The following is a 19,707-nucleotide window of genomic DNA, read 5'->3' on the forward strand; positions in this document are numbered from 1 at the left end:
TAAATTGCTCATTTAGTCATTGATACACCAAAATTACACGCACACGTTCAGCTAGACTTCAGCTTGTGCGTGGTTAGCAAAGCACTAAAGGGGTGTTACGGTTTATTTCATAAATCTATCAATGATGAAGAAATTGTAACAAGATGAGTGGGATTCTGGGAGCTTACAATGGGTGTCACAGTTTTACAAAAATGACAAATAAGAGTTTTCACAGTAAGATATCTCTGCACCCGGAAAAGTAATCGTGTCATTGGTGCAAACTATCATCAATCAAAACCCCACAGATACACAGCCGCCATTTTTAAGACTGTCACGGCCTTACTAACCACACCTTTGAAAATCAAGATAGGACCATAATGTGTTTAAAAAAGTCCATAGATTGTTTAATACAACATACCATATTCTCAACAATTCAACATCAACAAAATTTTGTTAATTAAAAAAAAAAAATCTGCATATTACCTTTATTGCACAGAACAATTTGAATGTATTTTCCATAGATTTCTTTTTTAGTATCTTTTTTTGTAAAAAGTTGGCTTGGACTACATGGTCAATATAGTCCAGGGTCAAAATAAAAAAAGAAGGAATAACATAAACAAAAAACAGAATCCTGGGATCACTCGGGGCCAAAAAAGGCTAGGTACAGTAGCCACACTTTGAACGAAGAGAGCATTCATAATCAGCAAGAGGGAGAACCATGAGCCATTTCCAGTGTTTTTTTTGTTTTTTTTTTCCTTTATGCAAAACGGATTACACCAAAGCTGCTTCTGATTGCTCCATGGGTGAAACCATCTGTGTCACTCCAACCATCTGCATATTCAGTCCATACTTCCAGCCCATTACTGTGTCGTTGTCTGTAATGTCATCCATCATAAATGACTTAGCCTTTATCCTCACACACGTTTGCGAAGCCCAGCTGTCCACAGTGTGTACTTGAAAAGGTAAGGCTGTAACCTCACATTTTATATGCAGGACCAACCCAGAGCATAATATGCGGCAGTTTTTTTTTTTTTCCCCCTGACAAACAATGCACATTTATGGGGAATAGCAAACCTGTAAATGATCCTGTTGGGTAATGTTTCCATGGCTTTAATGGGTGGGTGGGTGGGTGGGGGGAGCATAAGTAAATTGTTGATATCGTAAAACAATCAAGAAAAATAACCCACGATGAAAGAAATATTCTACAGCTTGAGGAGCACATTTTATCCAAAAAAGGTGAGCACCACAACTTTTATTCCTCGTAATCATGTTGAGCACAAAATAATACCATTACATAATAGTTTTTTGGAATGCAATTTAAAAGGTCAGGGATAAGCTTTTATAGTATCAAGGTACCAAACCCAACCGTTCAGTTTGATGGCTGATCCCTGGGATAGATGCTGCATCTGTTGTTGTTACAGAGCATCATATCAACAACATCTCACATTTCCCTGTGTATCATGCCCTCAATCCATGTGTGTGTACTGCGGGTTACATCTGGAAATTAGGGATGATTGACACTGATATCAGATACTGGGCTCAAACGGCAATGTTAGAGTATTTCCTCAATGCTAGAATCCTATATTAAGAGACACATTTAACATCTGTATTTCTTCTATGTTTCAAAACTAAATATTGTCACATTTATCTCTCTAACAATGCAATTATTCTTACACACTTTTGGCTGATTTTTTACAGTGCAGGACTGGGAACTGGTATCAACAGTAGAAGTTGCACTGATGCCTCCCTATGTCACTGAATGGACACATTTTCAGAGCACTTATTTTTGTATATCATTCATTTTTGCGGGTCACATTATGACCAGGGTGATCTGTATTACAGTACCATTTATTGTACTTTCTTGGGTCAACAAAATGGCTACCAATCAGTTATTGTGACATTCAAATTAAGTTTTACAAATCACTCACAGTAATGTATTTCCCATAATTAGAATTGTGCCAGACTAAGTTCTGTATTTCTGCTAGTTGCTGGGGCATACAGTTTCAACAGTTTCATCAGGTATTGTGGCACAGATATATATTTGATGGATCACAGAACAATCATCACTGTGGGGAAAAAAGACCATATGTAGCACATACATAGCATTCACAATTGCAACACTGATGTATTGTAACGATGATGTACTAGAAATGCATCCAAGTTGTATAAATGTGCTCATCAACCCATACAAATCTCATTCATAACTTGACATCTAATCTTGGAAATAAAAAAACAAAACACTAAATGAAAAAAATACGGACAGAAAAACAGCAATGGCCGAAATATGATCTGCCCCTCGCATTCTGGCTGTTTGAAGTGTTTTTTTCTTTTCTGATATATTTTTCCAGGTATAAATCCACAGGAATATGAACTGCTTATGACAAATCTGACTTTCAATTAATGCCCCCACAGGCCATGTAGAAACCACCAATGCCCTTTAGCACTGGGTGAGCTTTCATTCCCTCTCACTTGTCAGGAAATCAGGGACTGCCCTCCTCTCTAGTCCTTCAGTCAGGAAAAAACATATTACTCTATGTTAACAGACCAGGATCCACAGATTTGTAAGAGAGGAAAGAAAATGTCTTCTTTTCCATTTGTCTTATTTTGAAGTTCAAAATGAATAAATTCCACAACTCCGTCCGTTAAATCATTTTCATGTTAAACTTGCGAGGAGCATCCACTGCGCTGCTGCTCATGCCAGCGTCCGATTTCCGTGGCACATACTCGATCTCAATGTTGTGTTTAGTGTTGCCTTTACCTCTGCTCCAGAGGAAGAGCAGCACCAGGCAAAACAAGACGACACCGAGGAAAGAGATGAAGCCCATTGTGGTCGCAATGATCAACGTCTTTATATCAAATGGGAAAGGGACATTGGCTCTTGTGCCATTAGCACCAGTTTCTGTGGGCTGGTTGGAGATGAAGGCAAAAGTCTTGTTGGGCTGGTGCGGCCAGTCAGGCGAGTAGCTATGAATGTGCAGGTGAGCAAGAGAGGTGTCATTTCCGCCTGCGTTGCTAGCTATACACACATATGTACCATTGTCTTGAATCTGGGCATAGCGCACCTCGAGGGTACCGTCTGGCAACACAGAGAGCCTTCCAATTGTCTTCGTGGTGATGAACTTTTTCTGCGGGGATAGCCACATTATCAACGGAGCAGGATCTCCATCTGCTTGGCAAGCAAAATGAACAATGGCTCCCTCGTCGACAAATTTCTGCTGGGGTTTGCGATCCCTAATCCTGGACTTGCGACACGTGAAGTAATTAGGCTGCAGAACATCCGGGAAGTCTTTGAATTCTTTGCCTTGGACAAACTCGGGGGAGGCACAGGTGGGCTGCTGCCTGTTGAAGTTCAGTCGCCAACGTCGTCTGAAAACCCATAACAGTCGGCAGTCACAGGCCAGGGGATTATCATACAAGGCGAGGGTTTCCAGGTTGCCTACTGAATGGAAAGCAGACTCCTCTAAAGTGCTAAGAGAGTTCCCAGACACATTGAGAATCTTCAGGTAGTTTAGACCACGGAAAGAGTAGGGCTCAATCATTGCCAGTCTGCCTCCCACCAGGTGAAATTCCTGCAGACGCAGAAGGTCATGGAGCTTATTCCCCTCAATGGTGTGGATAGGGTTGTATGAAAGATTCAGAAAGCGCAAATAAACCAAGTGCCGCAGGGCTACATAAGGAATTGTGGTCAGGTTGGCATTTGCAATGGTCAGGGAGGTGAGATTTAATCCATACAAGCAATTTGGGGTCATCGTATCCAAATATGGCCAATTGGCTATTTCCAACACTTTGAGCCGATAGAGCCGTTTAAAGGAGTAATCCCGTATCACATTGATATTGAGGTGGCGAAGCCTGAGAGTGATCAAACTGTGGAGGTGGGTAAAAGCCTCTGTTGGCACAGTGGACAAGTTGCACTTCTCAAGACTCAGGTGCTCAAGGCTACTTAGGCCATGAAAAGCTCGGTGGGAAATGAAAACCAGGTCGTTATCGCCCACCTCTAAAGACCGGAGGTTGTACAAATCCTGGAACATGTAGTCCAACAGGATGACAATCTTGTTCTCACTTATGTCCAGCTGCGTGAGATTGCTCAGGCCTGTGAAGACACCGAGCTGGATCAGCTTAAGCTTGTTGCTGCGCAGCCCCAATGTCCGCAAGCCATAAAGGTTGTTGAACGCTCCAGGTTCAATAGTGGAGATCGTGTTTTCACTGAGCTCCAGGTGCTCGAGGTTGGGAAAGTTGGCAAACTCGTCTGGGTTGATGGTTCTAATGCGGTTCTTGCTGAGATCCAGCAGTCTTGTTTCTGCAGGAATGCCCTCGGGAACCGTCATGAGCTTCTTGCGGTGGCACATCACAGAACGCTCTTGAACATTGCACTCACAGCGGGAGGGACAGCCTGTGGTGGAGCCAGACAGCACAGTGCCCAGCATCAGGATCAGAATGGGCTGCCAGCAAGCCACCAGGTAGCTGTGCCCGGTCGCTTCCCCGGCCACCATCTTATCGGTTACCTGGAGAGACACAAAGACGAGGCGAAACATTTAGTTCGAATCTAATCTACAGCTTGTAGAACATATAGATACATCAGCTCAAACATGGAGGACATCAGGAGAAAATTCAAAATAGGTTAATTTGATGTCACTGAGCTATGGGCTAATATTCAAATATGCAGTTTTCCGCTAAATTCATGAATTTCACATCACGTGGACACGAGGTCAGCAGTATGAAATGACAGCAATATGAACCTATATAAGGACACTTTCCTTTGGCCACTATGTATTTTATGCCAGTTAGTTCAGCAATAATAGGTGCCAAAAGGATGCCAGTCTCATGTGACACACTTCCTAACAGAACAGAGACTAGGAATCCTGCTGCAATATTCATGCCACAGACGCAAGATGAATAGAGATGGGCGGTTACAAGGAATAAGGTATGTGTTTGCATAATTGAGAGTGCTGACAGTTTTGAATTCTGCATGGTTCACTTTGTGCATGGAGCTTCAAAAGGTATTTCAAATGCAAGTTGCTGCTGTAAATGCAAAGCTTTCTATCAGACCTATTTGTGATATAGACGAGGAAGTACTGATCCTTGCTAGAAAATCAAAGGCCAAATAGTTCTAGTAATCTACATACATCCTGCACGGCACCCTCATTGTGTCTGCAGTGGAATGCTGAGCACCATTTCCACTGCACACCTTGCAGACGATCAATCAGTCAATGCTATCACCCTGATATGAAGTGAAGGGGCGCAGCTTCAAGTGGAATTAACAGCATTTTTCAGACGGTAATCCAATACATGCTGTGCCACAGACACATCTGCTGAACACATCTGGAGTTTGTGATGGTACCACGAAGACTTTTTTTTTTTTTTTTTTTCCCAACCCCCACACTTTTCTTTGTGCTTCCAGCCTGAATTTGCTGTGTGAGTTAGAAAAACAGTGGGGTGTGAAAGAGCAGTAGCAGGAGGATGCAATCAAAGACGGATGGCGGCAAGTGTGATGTATGTGCTGGGGTTGACACTTGGCTCACGCAATCTTTTATGATAAAATATTGACCACACACAACGAGGGAATTGGATAGAGGGATAAATACAGGGTTTAAGACTGAAAAAAAACATATTTAATTTCAATACCATCTGTTAGTGTCCCTCCACCCCTATCCATTACAATACAATTAACAATTTAGTTTATCAAAACAGAATTTCCAGATATATGAAAAAAAACATGATGGAACCAGTTAAAGTGCATTTTTAAAATGGAAGCATCTTTAATAGGTTGATTTGCCGACAATGATTCTGATATACTAGTTGCATGAGGGTTCCAGTAGTAAAAGGCAGATGCACTTAAAGAGTAATGATTTAGGTTTTAAGGAAGTATTTCCAACACAAAAGCAAATGGGGTTGGACTGTTATTCAACGACATGGTGACGTGCAAGAAAAAAAAAAAAGAAAACAAAATCCTTCACATTTAATTCACACTCATCCTAAGACATGTCTCAGGGGGGCTCCTGTCTATGTGTGATGGCTGTTGTCACAATACATAGAACTTTGCCAGTGGTGTGCAGTTTCATCTCTCGCTTTAAATGTGTCTTTTGGGTAGATTTTGAACTGGTTACAAAGTGGTTCCTGATTCACAAAAGTGCTGTGAACACAGATAATGCACCCTTCTTTTTCCTCAGCTGATTTCATTACATGTGGCAGATTGAGACTCTAGAGGATGGGGAGAAATCTGTGAGATTATGGTTGACAGTTAATTATGAAGTGACATGTTACTACCATTATGGTCACCACTAAAAACTGTTTCTTATAACTGGACATCAGACTCATTTCAAAAAGGGGGTTTATGGGTCAGATTTACTTGACTCAATTTATTTTATTCTCTCTAAGGTCAAAGTTCAGATTGGGGAACTGATGATAACATCTGTAATCAAGTGAAACCAAGTGATTTCAAAACAGGCAGAGGTGATGGTGCGTCTGAGATCAGAGGCCTGCACCAGAGTCCAATGTGCTCCTCGCTGCCTCCAGCTAAACTTAATCATTCTTATTCCTCAACCCACATTGATCAAGTCAGTGCTGAGAGCTGTGAGATGGAGTAGCGTGGGGCTTTGTATGGCATGCTAAGATACCTAAGATGAAGGAGTGACCTTATCACAAGCTCAATTACATCTGTCACCCTCTATCCTTTGGCTATCACATATTGGATATCAGTCAATGAGATTCTATTACGGCCGACTTCATTACCAGTGACACCAAAACCCAATCAGCAAAATTATCAAATCGTAATCCCTTGTTGGTAAGGCTCGGTGACTGCAACTTCAGTAGGATATGGATCCCAGTCAGACATCTCAATGAGTCCTCACAGTCCTCTACACAGGGTCAAAATGCCCAAAGAATAACACTGCACTTAATCAATCGTATCAATCTGTCTTTTTTTTTTGATCCATTATAAAGAGAGACAGTGCTACTAAAACTTTAACAATCTTTCCATCACATCAAACTGTGTTCCCATGTTGCTGTCTTTTTTCCTCCCGACAGCAGCTTCGACACTGACTGCACATGGCTTCAGCGGCAGAAATGCAGGGAAGCAAGTAAAGACAGGGAAACATTAAGATGATGGATGCCATCCATGGGTAAACATTTGCAGCTCTGTTTTGTTAATGATCTGGTGTTATCGTTCCCTCACAGGCTTGTAGTCTGAATGCAGTTCTTCATTCCAATCAGCACTCCAGTGAGCTCCCAGAGAATTACATTAATTGAGGTGAGGTAAGAGGAGGGGGGGGCGTACTTCTAAAAGCAATGAATTTGGTCGAGGAGAAGTAAGACAATAGTGCTCAATAAATGAGGACCCACTGGTCCAAGACCAGTAATAACTAGATCAATGAATGGTGAGATTAATGCTTTTATGACAGCATCCACTGGGATGCTGAAGATATTGCTTCATATCTGGAAGTGGATGGTGCCCTATGCTCCTATTACAATAGAGCGACACAGGAGTAGCCATTTCATCAATGGACGTAAAATCATAATTAAACGGATGACAAGTACGATTTCTACTGTCCCTTTGCACAAAATAACTATGTGAGGGTTAATTGATCACGCTGTCACATTACCTCTTGTCCAGGTTGTTATCAACAGGTCAAGCTTATTGGATAGGTTTTAACCATTTTGGAGCATTCAAGTCTCAAATGAGGAACTGTGACTATAATCCACTATCTGAGGTTGTTCTTGTTTCAGAGGGATCACTATTCTATTGACGGACCTTATTTAAACCGTTTGGCTCCGCGTTTAACAGGTTTAATGCTCCCACTTGTTGTAAGCTATTGATTGCTTTTTTGTCCACATGTAGATTTCACATACAATCTCCTATCACTCCCCTAAATCTTACTCCCTGCCTGTGAATGAGGCTGTCCATCATCATTAAGTTCTCCACAATAAGCCCTATCAAACATAGGTGGGGAGTTGGGCTGTTAAGACCTTACCATCGCCCGAAGCTTTAGTTTACCTGTCACATGACATCACTCCTGAGCCTTGTTAAATACCATAGTTAAATACCTGTAAGCTTCTGGGAAATCCTTTAGATGCTGACGTTATCTGAAGCATAAAGTGTTAAAAGCCTTTAAAGCCCATTCCTTTGCAAACTGCTTAGTCAGCTGCCGGGCTAATCCGGAATGGACGGACCCAGCTGCTGAATTTTATTTACTGTACTGTTTGATAGTCTATCCTAGAAGAATTTCCAAGACTTTTTAGAAGTACGTAGATGCCCCTATCGCCAATCTCTTCTTTAAGTAGATGTAACAAGTTCAAAAGGCGCAGGATGTCTTTTTTTAGTATAAAATTTAATATAGCAACACATTACATCATGTTTCATCATTTGCAAATTAATTAGCTCAGTTGTGTATGATGAGAGAAAAAGATACTGAGATTATGAGTTAAATATCAGTTAACGTGCTTCTTCAGACGCTCATGGGTTCGGCCTTCTACAATAAGTAGCAGCTTTGAATTATAACACCGAACACGCATATTGACAGCCTCAGTTTGGCTAAATCCATCTTAACCAGGAGTGTCTGACCTTTAGCTCCCCAAGTAAGCTCACTTTCACACTGCTATAATGTTGCCTAGCTGAATTTCAAGAGAGAGGTTACCCTTGTGTCATTGAGAAGCTAAGCTTCCTGTTGGGATTGCTGGCTGCAGCCGGGTCTGTGAAATGGCAGGGCTTAAATGTAAGCCAACGCCCGACAGATGGACGGCAAAGCCCTAATCCAGGCGAAGAAGCTGGTTGGTGCAACAAGGTGCAGAATTCCAACAGTGGCCAGCTGTTATCCCGACCAAACTCTGCCATGAAGCCTGTCGACATGTCCCTCCTGAACTTCACCCCCAGAAGGGGTCATTTGCCGTCTCTTTGCAGGTGCTCTGCTTACTGATGTCGCACAGCTACAAGTATATCCAATAAGAAAATAGAGATTAGAAATTATAGTAACTAGGAAAGCAGCAACAGTTGTTTTCCTTCAGCAGGCACACATGGAAAGTAGAAAAATGAGAGAGAGAGAGGTACTGTATTTCTAATATTTACCTTCACCCTCAGTGATGTAAACACAGTAGACAAATATTATGAACACTTGAAATTTGGATATGTCTGTTTTTCCTTTTCTCTGCTGTACTTAAGTTTCTCCTGCAAAAAAAGATCTCCATTAATTAAAGGTTATAATAATAAGGCAAAATAATTAAACAGCACCACAGACTATAACCTCCAAAATAAAAAAAATTTGAATTAAATTTCTAAAACAACAAATATCAATTTTCTTTAAATCTGGGCTTGTACGAGCTGGTAAGGGAAAACCGGAAAGGTGGCAGAGGTTTCCTTGTGTTGATTGTAGGTGTTCTGATCCAGAGATGATACTGTTGGTCCAAAAAAGCTCCTGTCCATCCATTTTAAAGCCCTTTAGCCTTCAGACAGCCGTATGGGCTGCAGACCCTCTGCTCTGACCTTATTGAGTGGTGTGGTTGGTGTTATTATCATCACAGGTTCATCATAAAGTTATGTTTCATTATACCCAAGTTCACTAAGGCTCCTAATTTAAGCTTTTTTCCCCCTTTTTTTTAAATAGATGTAGTTGGGTGTGCGAGGGAGTGTGTGTCCTTGTGTGATGTTCCATCATTATTAAGCTCATTAGCCCCATCTTCCCAGCTGTGTTCGGCGAATCACCATTAATTTTTTGTTCTTAAGGAGATGTGTTTTCAAAGAGGAAGAGCCTCCAGAATGTCAGACTTTTATAAAGTGGATCCAGGACTTTGGAACAACTCCGATCAGCGCTAATGAGAACTTCCACTTCTTCCACCACAATCCAAAAAAATTAAAAAGGAAGTCTGTGTTTAGAGGAATAACAAAACATTCAGATCTCACTTTGCTATTTAAAACCACATTTGAGTGACATCCAAGTTCTAACAATGTTAATACTGTCTGTGGTTTGACAAAGAGCGAAAACGCTTATATAAATTAGCAGCATCTGGCTACATTACCTCTTTAAAAAGCTCGAGAAAAGCTGTGTGACAAAACAGGGCCGTATATTTCACTCTGAATATATATGAATACTATCTGTTATCTAATATGTATCTCATTTATTGAACCATTATAATATTTCACCTAAACAAAGTGTGAGCTGTATGGTCTCCAAGAAAAGCTCATTAGCATTTTGGATTCACACATTCACTGTTCATTTACATCAGCCACAACAGTGAAGTGAGCTCACGATAATATCACTTGACTGTAATGCCGCCTGTGAGACCAGAAAAACACAACAACAAACTCTTAATCACCAATATCACAGAATCAGGTTTATATAAATGTATCTCCTTGCTCTACAAGCAACAAATTAAATCTCAACTTATATCACCTTGATCGAATTTCTTCAAAATGCCTCAGAAGTACAACCAAATTGGGCCAAGTTGTTCTGACACTTGCTTTCACTCATATTAAGCTCAGTTTTTGCTGTGCATCTGAAGCCTTTTTAGCATTGTATCATCAAAAGGGGAGCTCTAATACCTGTCCGAAGTGTATTCGTCAATTCCTAACTCTTTTTCAGTTAAAGTTTAATCAGAATAGAGCTCAGCGATGGGAACTAGTTGCTGATTCTTAAAAAAAAAAGAGGAAAATTCATATCTTTCTCTTTCCGTCTGTATTTCGGTACAGTACTGACTGACCTCAATGCTGGCATGGGAATGCTAACATGCTCACTACAACAGTGCTAACATGTTGATGTTTAGCGGGTAAACTTGTTCAATAATAGAGCAAATAGCACTAAACGTAAACTAAAGACGAGGCTAAAGGGAATGTCCTCAGTTCTGCCAGAGACAGTTGAGAAAGGAGACAGCGCACTTAGAATCATTTCCTGTATCTGTGTCACGTGGGATTAACCACCTCCCCGGCGCTTTAAGAGATCAGCAGCAGGTCTGAGTCTGTTCCCTCTAATGGGAGATGTGAACGTGATCACAGATTATGATTCTTTCGCCACATAGTCACCGAAGTAAATACTGGACACATTATTCACAAGCAAAATGTCCTCTGAACATTCTGATACTAAAATGTCATTTTTCAGACGAATCAGGAGAAAATTTACTTTCTTCGAGACCTGTCTCTGTCTCAGCAACACACTCTCACGAGATCTGGCATCACAGGTAACTTACACAGACTTACACGTGTTGAAACTGAAATAAAACTTGTTTCTTTGTTTAATAATACTAGTGTTATTATTTATTTACTGATATGATCTTGTACCGGGTTGATCAGATATTAAGCTAGCAGATGAAAACGAGCGGAAAAATCAGGTGCAGATTTGTCCTGTATCTAGTGTTGTATTGCTTTGTATTAAATTGTTGTTATATCACGACCACGCCCTCTGTGGAGGCAGGAAGTGTATACCACTTCATACCATAAACGTTGCTTGCAATGGGTCATCTTTGTTACGGAGCGTCTTTGGTTTTGTAGGTATCTGGTCATAAACCACAGTAGCGGACAAACTGAAATTTGACCTGATGGCGGCGCTGGATGAAAGGTCAGACGATCTCCAAAGTTATTGCAATTCGCTCTGAAGGGGACATGAACGTCCAAACCAAATTTCCAAAATAAAATACTAACATATAGTCTAATGGAATATAAAAAGAAAGTGCAAATGTACTGTTAGCCCATTAGTCCAAACATACTAGAACTATGCATGGGATGCAATGTATTAATTATAAAAGCACATTCGGAGTGTTTGGGAGCAGAAAGTAACTAAGCAGAGCAGCTACATTGGGAAAGCTGGAGCTCCCCCAGAGAGAGGTGCTGGAATGACCGTCTCTCTCTCTCTCTCTTTTTTATTTTTTTTCCCTAAGGCTGATGGGAAATGCTTCACAGGCAGGAGGGCTGCTTCAAACACACACACACACACACACACACACACACACACACACATACACACACACACACACACAGAGATGCCTCTATAAAATTTCTGTTGATCTGTGTATGCTGTTTTGTCCCATAATGCTATGCCCCCCTACTCCCGAGGCTTGATCTTGTGGGTTGGGGACAACATGCTGACAGAGCCTTCAAGACTTGAGGCGATTATGTCACGGGGGCACGCGGTTACACATGGACTCGTCTCCAAACACTGCAGGAGATGCCAACCTCCAGCGCTGCGGAGCACCACTCGCTGCTACACTGGCAAAAATGAAAACACTGCAGCCGTGACAATAAATGTAGGAGAGATAATAACCCATGAAGGTCACAGGGCTTTATACTTTATACTGGATACTGATCTTGGATGAATGTTTTAGTGCGTGGTATGAACCTAGCCTGTTCTACTTTGTTTAGTTTGGAAGATTGAGAGGCGAGCACTAACAAGGCCCCATGAGGTGCTTTTAGAAAGTCTGTTTCAAGCAATGGGCCAAAGAGAATATGCCTTTTTTTTTCGGTCAGCAGTTCTTGTCATACCATTTTATAAAATGTTCCGATCACAACTTTTGTTTTATTGACTTGGAAAAATGGGTAGTAGACCATAAAGCCAGAGACGCTCACATCTGACAGTTTGACAGTCGATTAAAGAGCACAGTCAGACAAGTTAGATAAACTATTAAACATTAAAGTGACTTTATTAAGCAAAACATGTGAAACACCAAATTGTTGTAGATTCTTAAATGTGAAGATTTGCTTCATTTCTCTGTTTTCAGGTCATTAAAATGAAATATCTTTGAGTTTTGGATGGTTGGTCAGACAAGAAAGCTATTTGAAGATGTCACCATGGGCTGCCATGGCATTTCTGTGACATTAATAGATTATAATCTAATAGAAAATGAACTGATATATATATGTACACAATAGATCAAGTGATTAAGTGGAAAATAATCACCTTTTGTCTTTTCCAATTACCCTGTGGGTCATTACATCCATTACATTATCCTGTCGGTGTGTGGCTCTGCTGGAGGATACAGAACGTTTGCACATATTTACAAGTGAATCTTGTTTGCAAACAAAGTTCAGTCACCTGAATTGACTTTGTAGCAGACACAAGTTTATTAAAGGTTATTTCAAATGAATTGTTCATGGTAGTCTCGCTTTGCTTTAGATCTCTGTTCAGTACACAAAATAGTCCCTGCAGCAGCATCAAACCCTCACTGAAAAACACCCCCAAATACTTTTCATTCTTCAAAACTGCTTTGATAGAGCTAAGAGAGAAAAGAGATGACACGATTGTTTGATCACATAACATTTAAGATAACCTGTAGTCAAGATGCGCATTTGTATTTTGTGAACTAAAAATTGTGTTATTCAACATCTTTTCCTCCGAAATGAAGAAACCATTTCTTTCTCTGGCATAAAGTGGCCACAAGCTTGTGATTAGGAATAAACACTGACGTCTCCGCATTATTATTCTAATGAATTCACATGCTATTGTGCAAAAAGCAAAGGAGCTTAGGCAAATAAACAGGTTCCCCCATTGCTGCTTTGATGAGCAGCCATGAAAACATTTACTTATGTAACCATCCATCTTTTCTTCACCTACATGAGGCAGCTTTTTTCCCTCTTTTGCACAATTTTAAATCCAATTTTCATTAAAAGGCAACTGCAAGAGAATCAAACCAAACTTCACTTTAAAAGAGAGATCCAGCAGCAACCTCAAATCCCACTCTGCTTCAGTAGTTTTTTTCTAATAATACTCATGTTAAATGTTTTATTTTGAATATGATTAATATCCGTTTGATTTTATGTATGGCAGTAAAAACAGAAATTGAGGATTTTCCGTTCACAACCCGTCTGAAACAAACAAAAAAAAAAAAATCGAAACAAAGTCCCTGTCAGCTCACTCACACATTCTGCCAGTGCATCCAAACTTATTTAAATAATCCACATTTTTGCTCAGAATTAATCATTCATGAGTGATGAGTTAATATTATGCAGCTAAATCAAGCCCTTACCTCTTCTATTGCACAAAAGCATTCACTGAGACATAGTGTCAGATTTAATTTAAGAATGACAGTACTTATGCAAATCAAAACAGTCCTCAAGTAGTGCTACAGGGGGAAAGAATCGTTTTTTTTTGAAAGGTGAGAACGTTAAAATCGTAAAATTCAGCATGAGAACCCTACTGAAATGAATTTAAAGGTGGAGGGTGGATAAATGAACGTTTTGTGAGGAGGGAGGGGGGCTGAACATATTACTCTTGTCACTCAATTTCGGAGTGAATACATTTTTCCCTTAGATGAAATGAGTGGATTTGGCAGTTGCCCTGAGTGCATGTGTGTGTGTGTGTGTGTGTGTGTGTGTGCGTGTGTGTGTGTGTGTGTGTGTGTGTGTGCAGTGAGGGGGGTGTTTGTATTTGGGCGACCGTTTAGAATGACATATGGAACAACCACAACATAAACTCCTCTATATACGTCTGTAGCTTTCATAGCTGCGAGTTATACTGGTTCCTCAATTAAGGGAGTCAACATGGAAACATGCCTGCATTTCATAATGAATAATTCACGCTATATCTTATCGGCTGCGAGGAAGTGTGATGAGCACAGTGTGCGGCGGCTCAGGGCCATATTGACTTTAACTGTGACTGGCATCCAAAGGCTTTCCTCCCAGTGCGGTGAAGAAAATGTCCCTTTTGCTTAGCCGGCCCAGCAGCGCATAGATAGGCCTTTAAAGGGAAATGAGCTGTAATTAGTTGATAGAGAGGTGACCCCGATGTAGAAAATGCCACACTAATGCCCTGGGATCAGACACTGGAGGATACTGCTGCATAGTGGAGCGCACCGATGATTATAGACAAAACTCGAGGAACTCTTAACAATGCAGGGATTTTTTTTTTTTTTTTCAGCATTCATTACTGTGCGTCAGTGTTTATGGACCGGAAATAATTACTGAGAAATACTTGTCAGGTTGAAAAGGGCAAATGGTAAAGATATTGCCGTCTGACGTTCAGCTTGCCCATCCATGCTCACTGTTCAGTGGGTGCAGGACAGGAAATACCATGAACAGACTGCAAAAAAAAACTAGCAGCATCAGGACTTTGTGTTAGAATCTCGTTTTGATTCGCTCCTTTGCAATGTTAAAGTTACTATCTCACGCCTTAATACAACCTTAACACTTCCTATAACCTTTTCAAATTAAAAGCTCTCTAGCAGTCGGCAGAAACCCTTTACTTTCTTAACAGGCCTTTTCTTGATGTGCTGCATTAAGCGCAACGTCTAATTTCTGCTGGTGTGTCTGTTGTTTACATGCTATTCAGATCTGCTAGTGTCTTTAGCTTAGCAGTTAGCGATGGCTTCTCTCTCTCTCTCTCCCTCCCACTCTCGGTGTATCTTATGTTAAGTTATTCATCCGCCTCCTTTAGTGATAATTGTACATGTAATAAATGTAGTTTATTTGCCGTAATTGAGGCGAGGCTTAGTGAACTGGAAGCACAACCCTTCTTCCCTGCAGCTCCCAGGAATCGTGAAACCAGGACGGTTGGGTGACAAGCTCATTTATGAAATGTGTTATCACTACATGAGTTTGTCCACCAGAGGGCGCTGACATGTTTATTTTTCAACTTTAAAACGTTTTACTTAGTATTTATCCCAAAAAAAGATCATTATAAACATATGTTTGCCTTTACGTAAAAAAAGAAAAAAAAAAGAAAAAAAATGTATATTGGGCGACACTATATGTTAAAAATCCAGTTCCGCTCTGGCTCTAACATCTTGTGGATTCATTCAATTTTCTTTGTTAAAAATACATTTTAAATCTTAATAAAAAAACTGGCATATTTTTTTGATTTCCCTTCATGACTTAGAGAATAAATCACTTGCAAGGATCTCTAATAATGCTGTTGCAAATCGCAACAGCCATTTCTATTCAAGCAAGAATTCAGTGGCATTGAATAGATTAAAGCGACAGTCGTGCCATCCATCGACGAAGGCCTTCCTCCCACCTCCATATGTGCCACTTCACATCTGGCCTCGATCTCTAGCAAAAAGAAAGTAAGGTAGAAATACTTCCTTGCCTCAACCTTGGGTCATTTTCTTCATTTTTGAAAAGAGATAGTTCTTTCAAATAACTACTTGTTTTTGTAGGGCATCCATAGAGGTGAACCAACAACCCCTCCCTCACAAACACACACAGACACACACACACACACACAATTCTTTATTTCTGGCTCTCAAACATGATGACTCTAAAAACTGCCTGAGCGAAGTCACTTCAGTTTACTCATTTAGGATTTATCTCCTCCAATTGCATGGGCTCAGACAAAAACACTGTCTCATAAGGGCTTTATCAAAAACCAGAGGTGCAATATAAGAGCCGCACATGAGCCAGCCAAAGCTCTGAGGCAGATTGTGTTCCTGCAGCACAACAAAGCGGAAAGGTGTTTTTCTTTTTCTTCCCACTCCACAGCAATGTGAGAAAAGTCAAAAGGAAGATTTAACCTCCAAAATAATCAGTGACATGTCTGCAGTGTATCACTGAGGTCGTCCCGTTCACCCTCTGTTTAGATGGTTCGGGTATTTGGACTGTTGCTTTAATGAGTGTTGACCCAGACTTTCATCTGTCGACTTTCAGCACAAAAATATAATGAGAGTGGACCCAGAACAACATGGCATTTGAAATTCATACAGTGCTGTTCTTGCTCTGGCAAACAGTGACTCAGGATCCCTACACCAACTAAAATGAATCACCTGATTGTGTATGCAAATGAAATGGCGTCTGTTGAAGCATGCAAACTGATTGTAAATGAATTGTCCAAAGGCCACGGTCTGCTAGGGTAACGATTCAAATGGCTGTGCGCTGATAAAACAGACCGGACATTGACACATACCAGCACTGAAGATAACTTACGGCAGCGCAGTTAGCTTATATGGTTGCGCAAATAGATTTTTCCAAAACCTATACCGCAGATCATCAATAAATCCTTTGACTCCTGCATTCAGCATGCAATATTTATATTGCCCTCCATTTCTAAGTTTCATTTCACCAAAACAACCTTAACACGTCAATGCTTTTTATCCCTCCACAATCTACAGAGAGTGGAGCAGGCCCTGGCCGACCCCACCGTGGCTCCAGTGCCGAGATAGGGGAGTTTAATCCATGTCCTCTGAGAGATCGCCCAGAAAGATGAAGCCTTAATTAGCCAGATAAAACCCCACATAATGACGCTATTGATACAGACTGGGAAATGAGGACTAAGCTGAACAAAAAACAAAAAAAACAAAACAAAACTAAGACAACTGTATATAAGATGGCCGGGACGGGATTGGGAGAGACGGTTAGCAAAGTAACTGCAGTGAATCGGGTGAAAAAAAAGGGGCAGTAAACTCTCACTCTCGACTCCAGTAGGGGAGCATTGTCTCATCTCTCTGAGCAATCCACCTGCTCCAAATTCTCCCATAAGAAGATTAGAGAAAAATGCTGACCTTCATATAATCAAAGATTATGTGGAGGAAAACAACAACAGTTTTTGGAGTACTTAAGCAATAGCACTCATGGGAGGTGCGAGCAATTAAAGGCAAAATTACTTGTCTAAGCTGTCCTTGTATCCTCCCATTCCCTATCTTCGGTTCCCTGTAGTATGAGAGGAGGTCATAAAGATAGCGAAAAGACGAGAATCACATCTCACTAGCTCTGCTAATCCTGGGGGGTACTACAGGAAGCAGAATCTCACTTTTAGAAAGACAATCTAGGTATTTCACATGCTACACGTGGATCAATGACAAGGTGACCCGATATAGTATTACCAGATGACTTTAGGGTTGGCAAAGACACTGCAAATCCCTCGTCAACACTCGTGCACCCCTTAAAAGATGTAAGAGAAAAATGCATTAGAGCTTTTATTCCTTTCAGCTTCAGATCCTTAAAGTGATTCTGCTGAAACGGATTTAAAATGGTTGATGAGCTCTATACGGCACACGTGCCTCTTGTGCCTTAATTAAAAAAAAGAAGGTCTTATTCTGCAGTGCCTTTGTTGAAGCGTGCTGACAGGCAGACGATATTCTCGTGGACACACATTTTAGAGTTTCATCTTTGTAGTCTTGTTATGTTCGCCGCGCTGTGATGTAACTTGTATGACATTTACAGAGGAGAGCCAACCCGCCATAGCTGAAAAGACTGCTAATTCCGCTGTTTAAAAAACAGTCTGGATAGGGCTGGGTGATAATAAGAATTATTATTATTGCCATGTAATTTTCCTTGATAGAAATATCACTAAATGTTCTATATGTTTCGTTTCCATGCTTATAAATGAATCACAAACTGCAGATGACGTTACAGGAATAGAGGTATGCATTGCGGAAGTTAGATTTTATCCTCATAATTGTTGAATGTTCTACCTCAGATTTGTGATGTGTTTCTGCTGTTTGTCAAGTGCTTGTCATGTTCTGACCATAAAGAACGGTTTAAAATCACAGTTAAGTATCTGGTTCCTCCAACTTTAACTCAGGAGCAAAAATCAGCCTTTAAACTTAAAAAAGAAATTATGCTTTTACATTTAGGGTGATTATCAATATCAGCTTATACAAAACATTCTATTGTGATAACATTTTTGACCATATCTTCCAGCCCCAAGTCTAGATGATTATATAATTGGCCTATAGGGATGAAATCACAGGAATATTGGATTAAGAAACATCATCCTACCTGATAGCTATGTCACGAAACTAAAGAGAAGGTTTCTGCTACAGGGCGATAAACACTTGTAATGCAGAAGTCGAAAATTTAAAAAAACATTTAAATGTTGCATTCTGAATTAAAGCAATCACAATCAAAGCAATTAAGCGATTAGCCGTTCAACAGAAAATCAACCAACAACAATTATGACAATCCAATAATTGTCTTCTGTATTTATCAAGAAAAATTTTCATTCTCTGGAAGCAGCTTCTCCTGTGTTTTCATAAACTGAATATCTCTGAAGTCTGCAGCGTGGGACAACACAGAGGGAAATGTGGGAAATGTTTTTTTCAGACATTTTGTTAACTAAACAATCAAGTGATTCATCAAAAGATATTTAGAGATCCTGTCTGTCATCTTCTGTCATCTATGGTACAATATTCTGCAACGATGGCCAATGCACATGATAAACTTTATAGGACCCGTACTGTATCTGTCCTAAAGGCTGACGTCGGAGGCAGATGCAACAGCCGTGGTAAATGGAAGAGACTGTACATATTTTTCTTATCGCAGTTTTACTCATTATTGCCACCATGGCAGGTGCGAGCACAAAGAAAGAGCTGAATTATTTATTTGACATTTGCATATCTAGCACAGGTTCAGGACCAGGGTGAGGAGGGATAGTATTATGGAGGGATTACTCCTGAGGTTTCTTTTTAGGGCATAAGACCAGCTTCAGCAATTCACAGAGCCCATTACTCCACATCCTAAGCAAGAATCTGATGCAGGGTGAGATTTATTTTCATATTTCACAACAAGATTTATTTTTGATTTTTTTTTACTTGAGATTGACTCATTTCGTCATTGTAATAACTTTTGCCCACCTCTACACCTTTGGATAGAGTCCCATGCTAAATCAGTTATGAGATGGAAGGGTTAAATTGCCTGGACCGTCCTCTCGCTCCACATCAGCGCTCTGCAGACCTGATTTCTCTCCCCTCTCGATTCTCACAGGTTCCCAAACTACTTTGCACTTCTGTGGCAGCACGTCACTCACCGGCATCCAACAAGGTCAAATGCCATTTCATTTTCTCGCCTTTGATCGCCGCCTGGCTCTTTCATCAGTCTCACTCTCC

General features: G+C 40.6%; 1 protein-coding gene across 2 annotated transcripts in view; it reads right to left on the reverse strand.

Annotated features, from left to right (window-relative positions):
• Nucleotides 1-359: 359 nt before the first annotated feature.
• Nucleotides 360-19,707, reverse strand: part of lingo1a (leucine rich repeat and Ig domain containing 1a) — a 67,204-nt gene continuing 47,856 nt past the window's right edge. For both annotated transcript variants that reach the window (XM_023400331.2, XM_023400330.2), the window contains exon 2: nucleotides 360-4,481. In XM_023400331.2, the coding sequence (XP_023256099.1) occupies nucleotides 2,622-4,469 (1,848 nt within the window). In that variant the 5' untranslated portion in view covers nucleotides 4,470-4,481 and the 3' untranslated portion in view covers nucleotides 360-2,621. The remainder of the gene's footprint in view (nucleotides 4,482-19,707) is intronic.

This window comes from Seriola lalandi, unplaced genomic scaffold (genome assembly GCF_002814215.2).
Source record: "Seriola lalandi dorsalis isolate HSWRI2012SDOR001 ecotype SW California unplaced genomic scaffold, Sedor1 jcf7180002052274, whole genome shotgun sequence".
Taxonomy (NCBI): Eukaryota; Metazoa; Chordata; class Actinopteri; order Carangiformes; family Carangidae; genus Seriola; species Seriola lalandi.